This window comes from Balaenoptera borealis, assembly GCF_965194805.1.
Source record: "Balaenoptera borealis genome assembly, chromosome: 15".
Classification (NCBI taxonomy): Eukaryota; Metazoa; Chordata; class Mammalia; order Artiodactyla; family Balaenopteridae; genus Balaenoptera; species Balaenoptera borealis.
In genome coordinates, this window is record NC_138871.1 from 60,592,918 (window position 1) to 60,610,573 (window position 17,656).

At 43.0% G+C, this 17,656-nt stretch overlaps 1 protein-coding gene across 1 annotated transcript in view; it reads right to left on the reverse strand.

The window, feature by feature from the left end:
- The window catches only part of GALM (galactose mutarotase), a 52,619-nt gene that overhangs the window by 23,431 nt on the left and 11,532 nt on the right, over positions 1-17,656 (reverse strand). Inside the window, exons 3-4 of the mRNA XM_082356094.1 lie at positions 17,225-17,431; positions 12,152-12,233 (exon numbers count right to left, since the gene is read on the reverse strand). Of these exons, the coding sequence (XP_082212220.1) occupies positions 12,152-12,233; positions 17,225-17,431 (289 nt within the window). The remainder of the gene's footprint in view (positions 1-12,151; positions 12,234-17,224; positions 17,432-17,656) is intronic.

Here is a 17,656-nt window from a genome sequence, read left to right on the forward strand (position 1 = left end):
AGGAGGGAACACGAGTTGCTTTGCGAGTATTCTGGAGTCTCATAAAGCTGTTCTTGGGGCCGTTTTATAAGGTGGGATTCAGTAATGCATCCCCTTGGAGGGTATCATTGTTACCAGAAGAGTTCCTTGGAGTTTCTGTATTGAACTTTCTTAGACACTGTCTAGGAGGGACCTGTCATAGAAGAAACAGCTCTAGGGTAAATAACAGTCTATAAGATCCAATATCACCAGTTTTACTCCTTTAGTGTCATTCAAGTATTTTCTTAACTGTGGCCTTATTTCTTTGAGGACAGGACCTGTGCTATGTACGTGGCTGTATGTTCTCCACGCTGCCTGGGTGTACCTATTTTGCTCAACATTGCTTCCCCAGGGCTGCATAGTACCTGGCGCATGGTAGGTACTTGATCTCAGCAGGTGATGGAGCATGGGAAAAGAAACTTGGGGGATAGACTGGGACCTGGAGGGGCTAGTCTCCAGAACTGTAGAGCTGAGGGTAACAAACACAACACCATGCTCTGGCTTTCCACTTACAGGGAGGCCCCAGCATGTCTGCCTGCTCCCACACTCCACAGACTGATGACCAGGCCTGGAATCCTGACTGCACAAGGGCTGGTGAGTATTGGAAGACAATTTCATTCATCTGATCAAGCAGAAACAAACTCTGGCCATCCAACCCAGAGTGTTGGCTGCTGTAGCTCCTCTGGGTAGGACCTTGGGGAAGTTACTCTTCTTCCTGGTGTGCCATCTTCTTCCTCTAGCTAGCCTTCTAGCTCCCTTTAGGGAATTTAATTTTAATTTAATAAAAATTTAATAAAAAAAATTTTTTTAAACCACGCTGAAGATTACAAAGAGGGAAATACACCATTGCTAGTCTCAAAAAAGATGACTATCTTGCAAACGATGCAACCGACAAGGGATTAATCTCCAAAATTTACAAACAGCTCATGTGGCTCAATATAAAAATACAAACAACCCAATCAAAACATGGGCAGAAGACCTAAATAGACATTTCTCCAAAGAAGACAGGGCTAAGAGGCACATGAACAGATGCTCAACATTGCTAATTTATTAGAGAAATGCAAATCAAAACTACAATGAGGTATCACCTCACACTGGTCAGAATGGCCATCATCAAAAAATCTACAAACAGTAAATGCTGGAGAGGGTGTGGAGAAAAGGGAACCCTTCTACGCTGTTGGTGGGAATGTAAATTAGTACAGCGGCTATGGAGAACAGTATGGAGGTTCCTTAAGAAATTAAAAATAGAGTTACCGTATGATCTAGCAATCCCACTCCTGGGCATATATCCAGAGAAAAACATGGTTTGAAAGGATACATGCACCCCAATGTTCATTGCAGTGCTGTTTACAATAGCCAAGACATGGAAGCAACCTAAATGTCCATTGACAGATGAATGGATAAAGAAGAGGTGGTACATATATACAATGGAATATTACTCAGCCATTAAAAAGAATGAAATAATGCCATTTGCAGCAACATGGATGAACCTGGAGATTATCATACTAAGTGAAGTAAGTCAGACAGAGAAAGAAAAATATCATATGATATCGCTTATATGTGGAATCTAAAAAAAATGATACAAACGAACTTATCTACAAAATAGAAACAGACTCACAGACTTAGAGAAAGAACTTATGGTTACCGGGGGGAAGAAGGAGGGGGAGGGATAGATTGGGAATTTGGGATTGACATGTACACACTGATCTATTTAAAATAGATACCCAACAAGGACCTACTGTATAGCACAGGGAACTCTGCTCAATACTCTGTAATAACCTAAATGGGAAAAGAATTTGAAAAAGAACAGATACATATATATGTATAACGGAATCACTCTGCTGTACACCTGAAACTAATACAACAGTTAATCAACTATACTCCAATATAAGATAACAATTAAAAAACAAAACAAAACCAAAAAAAGATGACTATCTTTATGTATAATAATACATAATGGGGCAACCATAAATTATCATTACCTCAAGAGGGAAAACAAGACCAGAAAATCCCTCTGTGGACCAAGATGATGTGACCAACTCACACAGAGTTTGACACAGAATTTCAGGGGCTGGGGACTTCCCTGGCAGTCCAGTGGTTAAGACTTTGCCTTCCAGTGCAGGGGGTGTGGGTTCAATCCCTGGTCGGGAGCTAAGATCCCACATGCCTTGCAGGCCAAAAAACCAAAACATAAAACAGAAGCAATATTGTAACAAATTCAATAAAGACTTTAAAAAAATGGTCCACATCAAAAAAGTCTTAAAAAAAAAAAAAAGAATTTCAGGGGCTCATGAATCCCTTGAAGTTCTTTCATCATCTTCCCAGACATACAAGTATGGACCCTGGTTAAGAATATCTGGGTTAGAAGTTCCGTGTGGTCTTCGAATCATTGTTAGAAACTAACAGGACCTCAGAGTTCAACTAATGTAACCGTCATCTAATGAGATTTTACAGATTAGGTTATGAGGACCAAAAGGTTTTCATGGCTGACTTGAGAGCAAAGATGGTGGGTAGCAGAACTGAGACCTGCATCCAGGTTTGCTGAATTCCAGGTATCACACGGTATTGCTTTAATACACTATGTTTAAAACAAATGTAAAGAAGAGAGAAGAGTGGAAAAAGACTGACAAGGGGTGGAGGGGGAAAGGAAGGAGTAGTTGTTCATAGCATGTGCAGACTGGCTGCTACTTGGTTTCACTTTTCTGTTTATCATAGATTAGTTTTCTAGCTTCAAGCCAAAGAGACCGGGCCTGGAGCTTCAAGCCAAAGCTCCCTTCTAGCTTCCTACTTTGGATCTGTAACTAGTAAGTCCTGATAGAACATCTGAGGTAGACTTAATGGAGAGGAAGATAAGGGAGCCTGGGCACACTCTAAAACAGATTATGTCATTACGAAAACCCCAGAGCAACAAAGAATCCACTGTTTCCAGGACGTGGGGGAAACATTTCTAAGGAGAAAGTATGAGCCTTGAAGAGAGTAGGGGTATATGCAGCAAGGAAGGGGTATCGAGTGGTCCCTGTGGGTGGGAGGGGGATGCTGAAACAGGGTGAGGTGTGAGTGAGGCACGCTGGGGGATGGGTCTGGGAGGCAGCTGGTGTCTGGCCTGGGAGCCATCTAAAAGTTTTTTTAAACTGGAGAGTATCAAAGTAAGATTTGCATTTTAGTTAGATATCTTTAGTAACCAGATGCAGGATAGATCTAAAGAGATTTTTTCCCCCTAGTTAGAGAGCTGTTGTCCAGATTCATTTGTTCATTCACTGATCCCAAATTATGAAGCTCGTAATATAAACCTGGCGCTGATCTAGAGAAGAAAAGACAACCTACACTGGGACAGTGACGATGGAGATGGAGCCATATAATCAATGATACATATTGAAGAGACAGATTCAAGAAATATTAGTTGTTAAAAATCATCAGGAGCTAATGACTAACAATATGGGGATGGGTGCAGGGAGGGACTGAAAAGGAAAGAGGAAGCATATTGATGGATGGTTGAAACAAATTCAGAGGATTTTTAGGGCATACTCTGTATGATACCATAATGATGGATACATGTCATTATACATTTGTCCAAACTCATAGAATATACCACACTAAGAGTGAACCCTAGGGACTTCCCTGGCGGTCCAGTGGTTAGGACTCTGCACTTCCACTGCAGGGGGTGTGGGTTCGGTCCCTGGTCAGGGACCTAAGATCCTTCAAGCTGTGCAGTGCGGCCCCCCCCAAGAAAGAGTGAAGCCTAATGAAAATTATGAACTTTGGGTGATAAAGACATGTCAATGTTGGGGTTTTTGTTTTTAATACATTTATTTATTTTATTTATCTATTTTTGGCTGTGTTGCATCTCCGTTGCCGCGTGTGGACTTTCTCTAGTTGCGGCCAGCGGGGGCTACTGTTCGTTGCGGTGTGCGGGCTTCTCATTGCGGTGGCTTCTCTTGTTGCGGAGCACGGGCTCTAGGCGCACGGGCTTCAGTAGTTGTGACACGTGGACTCAGTAGTTGTGGCTCGCAGGCCTAGTTGCCCTGCAGCATGTGGGATCCTCCCGGACCAGGGCTCGAACCCGTGTCCCCTGCATTGGCAGGCGGATTCTCAACCACTGCGCCACCAGGGAAGCCCCTCAATGTAGGTTTATCAGTTATAACAAATGCACCACGCTGGCGGTGGGTGTTGATAAGGGGGGGCCGTCGTGTGGGAACGGGGGTTAGGGAAAGTCTCTGTACATTCTGCTCAGTTTTTCTGTGAACCTAAAACTTCTCTAAAAAAAATTAAGTCTTATTACAAAAAATTAGCAGGCCCTGACGATGATGTTGAGTAGGGCGGGGAGGTGGGATGAAAAGGAAAGAGGAAGCATATTGATGGAGGGTTGAAACTCATATTATATCCACTATTTTAGAATTATATAAAGTCTAAAGGAGTTTTCTCTTAAGAAGCTCTGCAAAGATTAAAACACGTAGATCAAAACAGTCTTCATCTGCACCATCTTTGAACTGGGAGACTACTTTGGAATTTGTTATTTCTCCAGGTCAGAGACTTAGACCTGCCCTAGGGAGGTAATTATAAAAGCAACTGAATTGTAGGTTGAACACAGAGAGGTTGAAATAAAATACAAATGTCTTGCTGAGCTTCTCTCCGCAGCCTCGTGGTAAGCCTTTCCTACCAGAATTCTAATTTTGTCAAAATGGGGTTGCTTTCATGTAATTTTAGTAGGACCTTTCAAAAATAGAGAGCAGCAAGAACTGCTCTCCACAAGTGAACACAGATGGGCTGGGGGACAAAGTGGGTTGGGTAAATTTTTATAAAAATAAAAGGTATCTCATCTCAAGGAAGAGAATAAGATGGGATTTTACTAATGTTACTTTAAGAGACAAAAGACCCAATCAAATCATTCATTTTTGCTGTCTTAATTACTTATCTACTACGAGTAAAGAATAGCACAATTAAAAGGGAAAAAAAAAAGCTATGTGCTGTAAATGCCTATAAAGACACATGCTTAGTTTTGCACTGTGCTGTACACATCATAAAGTCTTGCTGGGCTGTGGCCCAGATCGCCTCCAAGTCTCACAGTTCTGTAAGGCGAAAGGATGAAATGTAATATTTACAACACTGGGAATGAATTAATCCCTGGAGAAACAGGGATTTTCTGTTTCTCACCTGCTCACATTCAGCTGGCTTAGTACCTGAGCAGGGTACCAGGGACCGTTTTCCTCCTGTTGCCACAGGGCAGGACACTAGACTCAGGCCTCAAAGCTAAATATCTGACATGTCAGCACAGAGACCTGGCACTGGAGTGTTCTCTCTCTGTGGACGTCCACCTGTCCTTCCTGGTAAACGGCTTCCAGGAGTTCCACCTCTGGGAAACTACAGGGAGAGCCCTGACAACAACATAAAAAACATACTCAAGGTGACCTGAAGATGCCCCAATAACAGAGTATGCGCCCATCCTAAGTAGTAGCAAATGCTATAAGGGCTGCACATTTTTTTAAGTTGAGAAAAACAACTGCTCGGAAAAACCAAAGCTACACTAACTGCTGACATGCAAACCCAGTTTTGACAGCTTAGCTGCAACTCTGCTCCTGGTCTACAGGTGAAATGAGCGCTCAGCCTTGCAGAGACCTTCTATTGGTGCAGGAGAGAGGTGCCTGTGAGCAAGGACCATGGCTCACATTTGCTGAGGCATTTCCAGTGGGCTTTGGGAAAAGGGCAGCTTTTTACCGGAGCAGAGAAAGGGGAAGAATGAAGAAGCCACAGAGGACAGGCTGTTGTCTTCCAGGCTTTTTTGGCGGAAAGGGCTGACGACATTTTATATGCTCCCCCCAAAAGTGTCAAGAGGAAGAGAGGCAGGAGTGAAACAGGTGCCCAAGGCTGCTGGAGGGCTGTGGCCCTGCCTTGGGTAGAGGTCTACATGCAGCTATAAGTTTAAGACGAAGGGATCTCATCATATTGTGCTTGCTTTGGTCCCCTGAAACTCTATGTCAAGGTATCCCTTTCCTCTCTATGTAATAATGCCCAGTCAGTAAGCCTGTGATAAACAAAGTGGAGGACAGGACTTCACCTCTCCCCCAAAACACACATGGGGAAAAGGTCCTTTTTCACTGAGTACCTCAGCCACAGTATTACAACCACTGTAAGATAAGAGATGCTACTTTCTCATACAATGGGTTTTCCCATCACCTGAAAAATGATTTGCTGAGGGTCTGTAACCAAGGTAAAAACACCCCCAAAGCTTAGATCTGCCTCAGCATTTCCCTTAAGAACTCAGGTCACAGCTTTCATGAAGGGCAAACAAAAAGGAGTTGAAAAGCAAATATAAGTATAAATTAACAGCCACAAAAGATGGAGACATGGCCTCTATCTTTGTCTTTCTTTTTTGTTTTTCTCTTTTTAAATATAATTTGAACAAACTTGTTTTCTGTTTTCTTTGCAGAAAAAAAAGCAGAAATAAATTGAGAAGAAGGAGAAACGGGAAGGAAAACAGTGAGAGAAGCTGGGAGGCCACCTGTATAAAAGGTGGCAAAAGAATGAGAACTGACAACTGTCCAAAGCTTTATTTATTTATTAGTTTCTGGCTCCCTGTTTCTTGGCTATATGGTGATCTTGGCTATCTGTATAGTCAAGAAATTCATTTAATTTTCTTTTTTTCTGTCTTTTCTTCCTTCCCCCCTCCCCCATCTAACCAGGTCTAGTTAAGGGCTCGCGTTTTAACACCAGACTACCTAGGTTTGCATTCCAGCTTTCCACTGCTCTTTAACTGAGTGGTCCTCTGTAAGTTACTTAAACTCCTTGTGCTACAGTTTCCACATCCGTTAAGTAAGAAAAATGAGCAGAACCTACCTTATAGGGTTGTGGTGTGGATTATTTATAAAGTATCTCTGAAATACCAGCTATTATTATCATAAACCCTCACCTCATCTCACAGATAAACAGTATCTTCCTTTCTCTCAATTCAACACAACCTCAGTCTCTAGATACTGCATATCAATTCCCAGAACCCTTAACAAGTGTGGCTGGTCTAACAGGTTTCTTGCAGCATGTCTCACGGAAGTGGGCTTGGGGTTCAGTCCAGTCCAGTTCTGGCTGACTATCCGGTACACCTGTGAGTCTGCCCTGTGTGGACTGGCCTTGAACTCCAGGCCAGCCTAGGGTCATCCAGGGCCACCCCAGGGATTGCAGCCATATCAAAGCCTGGTGCAGATGGGACCTGGCCCCAGCCAACTGCTTATTGGCCCATCCATTTTCTGCCACCAAAAGCATGCCCTGAATGCTTCAGAAGCCCAGCACTTCCCTGGGGACAGTCCTGCTGTTTCCTGCACTGCCCATTCTCGTTCATCTCCGTCGAAAACACATTTCTCCTCCCCACTGCCTGGCAAAACGCTACTTGCCCTTCCAAGTTTTATTTCATTCTCATCTCTTCTACCTGGGAGCCCCCAGGCAGGCTTTCCTTCTGTACCAAGTCTCTTAGTTACATCTACTTTGACATGATTTTCCAGGTCAGTGGATAATATTCTGGCTGATTCCTCCACTAGACTGTGAATTCCTGGCAAGCCCAGCTATACTGGGGAGGCATTTCTGAATGACCAAATGACTTTGGACTCGTCTCAGTTAAGCCACTTGCTCGTGGGCTTTTGGTCAATGTTAAGAGTCAGATGAAATCTGAGCTCCTAGAGATTTCCTCTCTGCTGAAAGTGGGCCAGACATGTGAATTCTTATATCACTGAAGGGTACAGTAGAAGTTACTGCCCTTTTTGAGGAAGTTACAAAGGAATAATACAATTATTTGTTTCTTAAGCATTTCTGAGAAAGGAGGAGGAAAAAAACCCCTATAATTTCAGTTTGTGTCATTGGGCAAACAGATATAATCTATGAGGGACCAGCTAATGTATGGATATGTAAAAGATAATTACAAATTTTTCATGAGCTCTGAAGTTGTTGCAACTTATTTACTTTTGTAATAGAGTTCTAATGAATTTGAAGGGTGGTGGAGATAGCCGTAAAATGTTATACTAAGAGCCTTGTAGAATCACAGAATGTAAGAGTTACAAGTGACCTTGCAGACCAATTATTGGTTCTTAATCATGAGTGCATAATAAAATTTTCACTGGTCCACAGAAAACTGAGATAGATTTGGATAATCAGCTGTTACATTTCTTTAAAAAGTAAGAAAAATTGGGCTTCCCTGGTGGCGCAGTGGTTAAGAATCCGCCTGCCAATGCAGGAGACACGGGTTCGAGCCCTGGTCCGGGAAGATCCCACATGCCGTGGAGCAACTAAGCCCGTGCGCCACAACTACTGAGCCTCCGCTCTAAAGCCCGCGAGCCACAACTACTGAGCCCATGTGCCATAAGTACTGAAGCCTGTGCACCTAGAGCCCGTGCTCTGCAACAAGAGAAGCCACCGCAATGAGAAGCCCACGCACCGCAACGAAGAGTAGCCCCTGCTCGCTGCAACTAGAGAAAGCCCGTGCGCAGCAACAAAGACCCAACGCAGCCAAAAATAAAAATAAATTAAAAAAAAAAAAAGGGGGGCTTCCCTGGTGGCGCAGTGGTTGAGAATCTGCCTGCCAATGCAGGGGACACGGGTTCGAGCCCTGGTCTGGGAAGATCCCACATGCCGCGGAGCAACTAGGCCCGTGAGCCACAATTACTGAGCCTGCGCGTCTGGAGCCTGTGCTCCGCAACGAGAGAGGCCGCGACAGTGAGAGGCCCGCACACCGCGATGAAGAGTGGCCCCCGCTTGCTGCAACTAGAGAAAGCCCTCGCACAGAAACGAAGACCCAACACAGCCATAAATAAATAAATAAATAAATAAATAAATAAATAAATAAATAAAAAGACTTTCTATTTCAAAAAAAAAAGAAAAATTCAATTTAAAGGGTCATTTTTTATTCTGAGCTTAAATTTTCTCCACTTTTGCGGTGTTAATATATTCTTTTATGCAAAATGGTGATTATGAATGGTAGCTTCAGCTTTTTTTTTTTAAATGTAGCCTATTTATCTCTGTTCCTTATTATTATCCCAATTGGTTAAATGTTTTTTAATTGAAATATAATATGCATATATTCCCAATTAATTTTAATAGCCCTGTTATTTGTAATAGCTTTCTAGCTTGGCAAAATGAAAAGTTGGGCAACCCCAGATAAGTTTCCCAAACTGTTTTTTAAATAAAATTTATGGGTCTGATTTATGAAAATTTATGAACCCTGATTGAATTCAACCTCCTATTTGCAGAAAAGGAAATAAGAGTCTATAGAGGTTAAATGTTAAAGCATTATACATGCACCCAAGGTCCCCTAGCTAGTCAATAGCAAAGCCAAGACTAGGCGCTGGGCTCTTGCCTCCCTGAAAGTCCAGAGATCTCACAGCTGATTCAATTTCACAGGTGTTCAGTATTAGTACAGAGCATAGAACTTGATCCTAAAGCCACTTACAGTGGAGAACTGAGATGAACATGAGTTCTATGCAGTCAATTAGATTGCATGTTAAGCTGTACTTTGCTTTGCCACAATTATCTCTTACAATCATGACAAATAATCTTCACCTGGTATGAGTTATTCATTTTTTTGTGATTTTCATCTGATCAAAACTCAGCAGGATAGCATAAAATTTTATAAATATACAGAAATAAATATGCCCTTATTTCATCACCTCCATGTATAAGCTACTTAGTTCATTTTCTTCCTTATCAGTCACAAAACAGGAGCTGCCACCATTTTTCCCTTGCAGTTCACATCACATAGTTCTAATGCAATAATTCTGCATCTAGGACAAGATGGGCCAGCTTATTCACGTCCATCTATTGAGCCATGTCAATATCAGAAGATAACACATTACCAAGACAAACATAAAAGCCCTGGAGCCAGAAAAACATTCAACACTGTGATGCCAAAAATTTTTAATCCGTGTATCTTGATTCCTTATTATTATTCTACTTAGTTTTGTAGTCGCCTTGTTTATGGGCGTTTCTAATTCCTGCTGTTAACTGAAGTTGCTGTTCAGTATGCAGGCTCACATTCTTTTTCCCCTTAAGAATTTTGAACTAGCAGCCATAAACACAGCCCTATTGTTTTAAAGATGCCGAAATAAAGACGCCCAAACAAAAGCCCTTACCTAAAGTAAAGCAGGTAGGTGCCCAGTAAACTTTAGTATCTTACTTGGATCCCTGGGTCTTCCTTTTTTTCCAATTTTGAAAATTTGAAATAATTTTAGACTTACAAAAATGTTGCAAAAATAATATATCTATGTGTACCCTTCACCCACCCTTCTCTGCCCTTTTTCTGCCTCATGATACAGTCTAGGATCCCATGTTGCATTTAATTATTGTATCTCAATCTCCTCTGTGACTGCTCCTCAGTCTTTTTTTGTCCTTCACGATCTTGATATCTTTGAAGAGTACTGGTCAATTATTTTGTAGACGATCCCTCAATTGGGTTCATGTAATGTCTTCTCCTGAATGCACTGAGGTTCTGCATTTTTGACAGAAAGCCACACAAGTGATGTGCTTTTTTCAGTGCATCATATGAGGGGGATGTAATGTCAATAGTCTTATTACTTGTGATATAAACCAAGTAACTAACAAAGATGGTGCCCTTGGCTTCTAATTGCTCATATTGTATCATCTAAGCCCTTTATTGGAGCAGGGGTGACAACTAAGGTAGTAGTACCCTTACACAGAGTGGGAACAGAAGGGACAGGTCTTTCTGACCTTCCACACGTAGCTACCATAGCAACGGGCTTCTGGAGGGCTGGCGCCCTAAACAGAAGCCTGAGAGAACAGACCACAGGACGTAAGCCATCTGATAAAGGAGCTATGAGGTAACACATCCGAGAAGTCAAGTCACTGTCAGACACAGGCAAGGGACCTAGATCAGGCAAGGGCAGCACGAAGGTGGCCCTTCCTCCAGAAAGCGAACTGATACAGAAAGTGTTTGTGTCTTTCTAGATTTCTGTTCTTCCTTCCCATCATCCTCTACTTTTGTTTACCTTAGTTTTCTTTGACGATGCCTTCTACATTCAGCTGATCTCTGATTTTAACAAAATCCCAATAAGAATATGTATCTACTGCTTTGGGGATAATTACTACAAGTTAATTTCTATAAACTGCCACAAATAACAGCACCCCTGCCATTCATCTTGTTGTCATCTACCTGTCCCCTGGAGCCAGATGGGGGTACATGTACAATCTAGTACAAAACTATACCCGTCAATCCTGGAGATAACACATGAACCAAGGTTCTTTCTTTCCTTTTTTAAATTGAGATATAATTCACATACCCTTTTAAAGTGCACAATTCATCAATGTTTAGTATATTTACAAGGTTGTACAACCATCACCACTGTCTAATTCCAGAATCTTTCAGCCCAAAAAGAAATCTAGTACCCATTGTCATTCCCCATTCTCCTCTGTCCCCAGCACCTGGCAACTCACTAATCTACTCTCTTATCTCTATGGATTTGCCTATTGAACCAAGGTACTTTTGATCCCAAATAATAATAACCAAAATGATCTCAATCCACTAAACCTAGGAGAAACACACACACACACACACACACACACACACACACACACACACACACACACATGAAATTTGACTCTGCCAACACCTCGCCTTCCCTTTTGGTACGCAGAACTCCTCCTTCCACCCCATCCCCTTAACTGTGTCTCGGAGGTGATGTATCTGTATTTGTCCCCCTCAGGGTACAACCCATCCAACCCTTTCCTTTCCTGTCAAAAGCCATGGCATGTTCTATCAGCGTCCTGCATCTGTGAGGTAATGCTTGGGTCAATTTATCTCTGCTAAGATGCTAAGGAGTAACAGACTTACATTTTAATGGAGAACTTCTGGAGTCTATGGCTCAGCTAGGATGACCATCTGACCCAGTTTTTTGGGATTATCTCAGTTTATGCCTGTTGCCCTGGCAAAATTATTAATAGCATCCCCTTTCCCTCTCAAGAGTGTCCTGGTTTGGATGTTTAAGTATATGGTCACCCAACCATAACTAAAATAAATGACTAATCATGGTAATTATCGGCATTGTGTCAGGCCAACAAGGGAAATATATTTAGGGAAATGAAGTTTTAATGTTTCTCACATTGCACCCCAGCTCTGCATTCCCATAAAAGGTTTAAATTCACCAACCTGTAGGAATCAGGGTTTCATCCACAGGCAAAAAAGCATCAGCTTCTATAGTGACTTCATGGTCATATATATTCGGGGAACCCTGGGAGAGAAAAAGTAGAGAAAGAAAAGAAGGTTTAATGCTCAGTCTTATTTTATATATTTGCTTTATAACTTCTCCTGCAGAAATGTTTTCAAGTATTGACGAAAACTGTAGAAATCCCATTTGACCTATGATGATGATTAATTCGTTCATTTAAGTTAGGTAGATAGGGGCTCAAAAATAGCAGGCGATACATTTGGAAGAAACTTTCGAGTGTGACCCCAGCGTGCATGTTCTTTTCTGAATGGAATTATGAAAGTGAAAAGTCAGAGAAACAAAAGTGGTTTGAAAGCCCTTTGGATTTTTTTTTTTTTAATTTTTATTTATTTCTTTTATTTATGGCTGTGTTGGGTCGTTTCTGTGCGAGGGCTTTCTCTAGTTGTGGCAAGCGGGGGCCACTCTTCATCGCGGTGCGCGGGCCTCTCACTATCGCGGCCTCTCTTGTTGCCGAGCACAGGCTCCAGACGTGCAGGCTCAGTAGTTGTGGCTCACGGGCCCAGTTGCTCCGCGGCATGTGGGATCTTCCCAGACCAGGGCTCGAACCCGTGTCTCCTGCATTGGCAGGCAGGTTCTCAACCACTGCGCCACCAGGGAAGCCCAGCCCTTTGGATTTTGACTTATTAGCAGAGGGTTTTCTTCTACTGCCCTCACATGCCAGGCAAACAAAGAGCAAGCGTCAGTGACCTGTAACACACAGGTGCTGGGCAACCAAAGCATCACCTCTAGGCTCACTAGGGTGGGCCATGTCACCCCTTCTCTGGCCTAGTTCCCACTCAGAGGACCCACTCCCTGCTCCATGGCAGAAGCCTGGAAGTCAGAACTGGGGTCCCATCTCCCCCGTAAAGATGCAGCCTGCCCTCCTGGCGGAGTCAAAGGCTGGTCCCTGAAGCACTGGTCAGTGGTCAGAAAGGCCTGGGGTCTAGTTCTGGACTTATTTCCTTCAGTATAAAATTGGGCTGACGTCCCCATTCTGTCCAGGGTTCTTGGGGAACAGTTCAGTAAGGATGTGTTGTGTTGTTTGCAAACTGGAAAAGACACATATATGTTTCTAATAAAAAGGATTACATTTTAATAGCGGTATTTTAAAGCTTCACAGCAAAAGATGTGGAAAGGAAACCAAGTGAGGGCTTATGCTGAGTGAATGCTCAAAAATAAACGAAACCAGTGGTTTGCAGCTAGGGATGATTTTGCCCCACAGGTGTCTCGAGACATTTGAGACATTTTTGATCGTCACGGCTGAGGGTGGTAATGCTACTGGGGAAGCAGTCGTGTGAAGAGGCCAGGGATTCTGCCAAACAGCCTACCATGCTTAGGACGGCCTCCGCACCCCGGCAACACGGAGTCATCTGGCCCCAAATGTCAACAGTGCCGAGGCTGAGAAACCCTGAACTCAGCTAAATCGAAGGCTCCGAGGGGTTCCTGAGAAGTGAGCAGAGAGAGGCAGAGCGCTCCGGGTTGACTGAAAACATATTCTGCTGTCAGAAGGCCTCAGCCACACAACCAAACGGAGTCGTCCAGAGGACAAAGGCCAAGATTTCAGAGGCTGTGAGAATCGATGTCTAAACATGAGAGGAATTGGTTTATTTACACTACCAGGAGGCTCTGTTTCTAAAGAACTATGATTCCCTTGTACTGTCCCAGCGGTCAAGGGTAGGAGTGGGTGGGAGACAAGGCTGGGGCAGAGGCTTCTGCCCACACTATCTTAGCCTCGTGTTTGGTCCCTGATCTGACCTGGGGAGGCAGGTCCAAAATGGGAGTGGCCTGCACTCCTGCCTAGAGTTGTTCCAGCCTAGAGGGGTCTCTCTCCTGTGTGGCTCTCCCTACTGTCACCTCATGCCTCAGGCTACTGCCAGGACCGAAGAGGCCCCTGGGACTGAGGGCAGCAGCTGTCACGGAGTGAGAATTTAGGACTCTTTCTTTGGCTCTAATTGTTCAATGCTTAGTTCAAGGTTGAGTAGTATTCCATTGTATAAATATCTCACAACTTATCTGTTCTCCTATTGATAGACTTTTGGGTTGTTTTGAGTTTTTTTTTATTATTATGAATAGAGCTTCTTAGGAATTTCCTTGTTCTGTTTGTTTTTTAGCACTAGGGCAGGAAGAAAATGATTCAGTATGAAAATCACACACCACTAAATTGGGTCCAAGATGTTGGGAAGAAGCCTGGGAGGAGAAGGAAAGGAACACTGGCTAGGCACCCACTCTCTGAATTGTTGGGTCATTAAACAGCAGTAACATTCCTTCAGCAAAGGAAGCACGCTTTTCATTTTATGACTCTTCTGACCTGCAATAATGCAATGTCTACTCTGGTGGAATATTACTGTTGGATTCTTTTCCTTTTCAGGCTGATGAAAACTTGGCAAGGAATGCTGATTCACAAACAGAACTGAGGCCCATCTCTGAGTTCAGTGTTTGCTTTGGTTAACTTTGGCTGCTACTATTTGTAACATTAACCATTTACAGAGCTCACTGCGGCTTGGATGGGGCTTTAAAGACCTTTTTGTGCATTGCCACTACCACTTCCTTACTTCAGCTCTTATCACCTCTAGCAGGATATAACAGACACTATTGGTTACTACCCAAAAGCTATCTCAACTCCATTATCAGCACCCTCCCTTTCCCCTGGCAGAACACTGACTTGTTGATTTAGCCTATGTGAGGATATATTCAGGGAAAGGACCCGCACCCAGGCCCCAGAGGACAAACTTTGATTTGTCTAAGCCAACCATGGTAGTCTAATTCCCTTGCTGGTGATTGGGTTAAGCAGAGCGTAAGACACACTTCTGGCCAACAAAACGTGAGGAAAGTCTGCTGAGGAGCTTCTAGAAAAAGTTTTGCTTGTTCTTAAAAATGGAACATTAGAGATATGAAAAAAAGAATAGTTCCTTTTTTTATCTCTGGACATGACTATATGAAGAGGTGATTCATGGAGCTGTGGCAACCATCTTGTGACCATGAGGGGATAAGCTGGAAGACAAAAACCATAGCACTGAAGAAGCAGAATGGAACGACAGAAGAATTTGGGTCCTTGATGACATACCTACACAGTCATACCAAAACCAGAACTATTGTTTTTCATCTCAGATTGCCCCAGGCCTGCTTTCATAGCTCTTTAGATAAAGTTTCAGTTAAAAAAAAAAGTTCTCCCAGTTTTGCGTTAGATAAGAAAGGAACAGCCAAAAAAAATCAACCAACCTGCAACCTACATACCTTTTCCATTCTTTGAAAAACACAGTGCTCTCCTCCCCCTAGGCCTCCGACACTCAAACTTAGAAGTGATGAGTCAAAGTTTGACCCCCAAGTAGGACAAAAATACTGCTTATTAAATTTAAAAAACAAACAAAAAGAAAATATATAAGATGAGCTGACTATTGTAAATATCAAGTTTCGAGCTATTTACCTGGGGAGGGTTTAAGACACACAATAATGCTTTTCTGGGTAGGGCAAGAGATGTTCTGAAAATGCAGACAGACCCCTTGACCCCAGGCCGGGTAACTGCCTACCAACCCTTACCTGATGCTCCAAAAGGCTGGTGGCCCTCACCCACCCCATCCCTGAAGCTAGAGGCTGTGGATTTGCGTGTGGATTTGCACTGTACTTACTAAAACAGCACACAGAAGGGAGTTGACCCTGACCGCCCTTCTGTGTGGGGTCTGTGATCTGGGAAACTGTTCAGCCTCTGGAAAAAAATTTAGAAATTTTTAGGAGTCACTCCAAGTCCTTGTAGGATTGGAAGGGTGGAAAATTCTGGTCAGGAGGGTCCTCCTCTCACGTAAGCAGAAAGAGCCTTAGTGAACCTTACGTTCCCATTTTGCATCCTTCACTGGAACACATTGGCAGAGTAATACTTCACGCCTAATTTCTCTATCTATTTCTGAATCTATTCCCTTAGATCACCCCCTTAGTTACAAAACCGTGGAAAATAGTGAAAAATCACCATTATCTACTACCCACATAAAACCATTAATATTTTGTTCTATTTCTGTCAAGTTTCTTTCTGAACTTATTTTAAAAAGTGGGGTCTTTACGCTCATGATTGCAGTCTCTTATGGCTTCTGCGTGTTTATTTTGTGTTTATTTTTTGGTTTGTCTTTAAGATCTCAAGAAGGATGGTGGAAGTTCCTGAAGATAAGCAACAAGCAAGTGAAGAACCGTCTGTCTTATTTTCAAATTATGTCAGAACCAATTAACTCATGCTATTTGAAAAGATTCTAGAAAAAACATCAGCATATCATCAACAAACTCCTAAAAAGTGTAAAAATGCAAGATATTACTAGCTGGCTGTGAACATCGTCTTGTGGTAGGAAATCATGCCAAAGCGATTCAAGTCTAGTATACAATGATGAGCTTCTTAGATGAAGAGAAAGTCATAGATAGAATCTACAGATTTCAGCTAAGCCTTTTATTCTGTCTCATGTAATAGCCTCCTCAGCAAGCTAAAATATTATCATTAGGAGGAAATGAGGTAGTTTAGAGGGAATTACCTAAGGGGGGCTGTCAGTGTCTCCACACCACTCCTAGGGTGGGCCGTACAGCGGGAGCACACAAACATTGGCAGCATTTATCTAAAGGGGCTGAGCTAAGCACATCTTCAAGGATCCAGTGATGGAAAATGCCTTAATTGGAAGTAATTTTGGTGGGGGGGCGGGGTGGTAGGAGTGAAACTGGGGAAGCAAATGTAAGCCCTTGTTACAATTAGATGACAGGGAGTTCTTTAAATAGCTTGTTACCTGTCTGAGCGTGTGGGGCAGCACAAGGTACTCAATGTACTCATTTCCCTATAACTTCCATTTGTGGACCACCTACTAGGAGTCAGATGCTTTGCTGGGCACTTTTCCTCATCCCAGGGGCGACCCCATCGCCAGGGTAATTCCATACTGGGTTAGCCTCTCCAGTCACTCCCCCAGGTCATTCCACAAAGCACAATGCAGGAGAGAAGAGGCAAGTGACACTTCACACTACAGCAGGTGATCAAAGGCAAGTTCACCTACCTGGCCTGCCAGGTTGAAGTAAGAATGGTTGGTCAGATTGACCGGAGTGGTCTGACTGGCCTGTGCTCGGTAGTTGATCACGAGCTCCCCGCCATCCAGTGTGTATGTCACCCAGACTTTTAACTCTCCAGGGTAGCCTTCCTCACCATCTGGACTGACCCGTGAGAACTCGACTCCATTTGACAGCACCTGAGGGGTCCAGAGGACCTGGAAGAAAGTGTTTTTGAAGCTGTTTAGTCACTCCAATCCCAAGCGAAATGCCACATTTCAATATTTAAAGACAACTTGGCATCTAAAAAGTAAAACAAACTAGTGAATATAACAAAAGAGAAACAGACTCACAGATACAGAGAACAAAGTAGTGGTTACCAATGGCGTTACCATAGGGGTAGGGGATTAAAGGTACAAACTACTGTGTATAAAATAAATAAG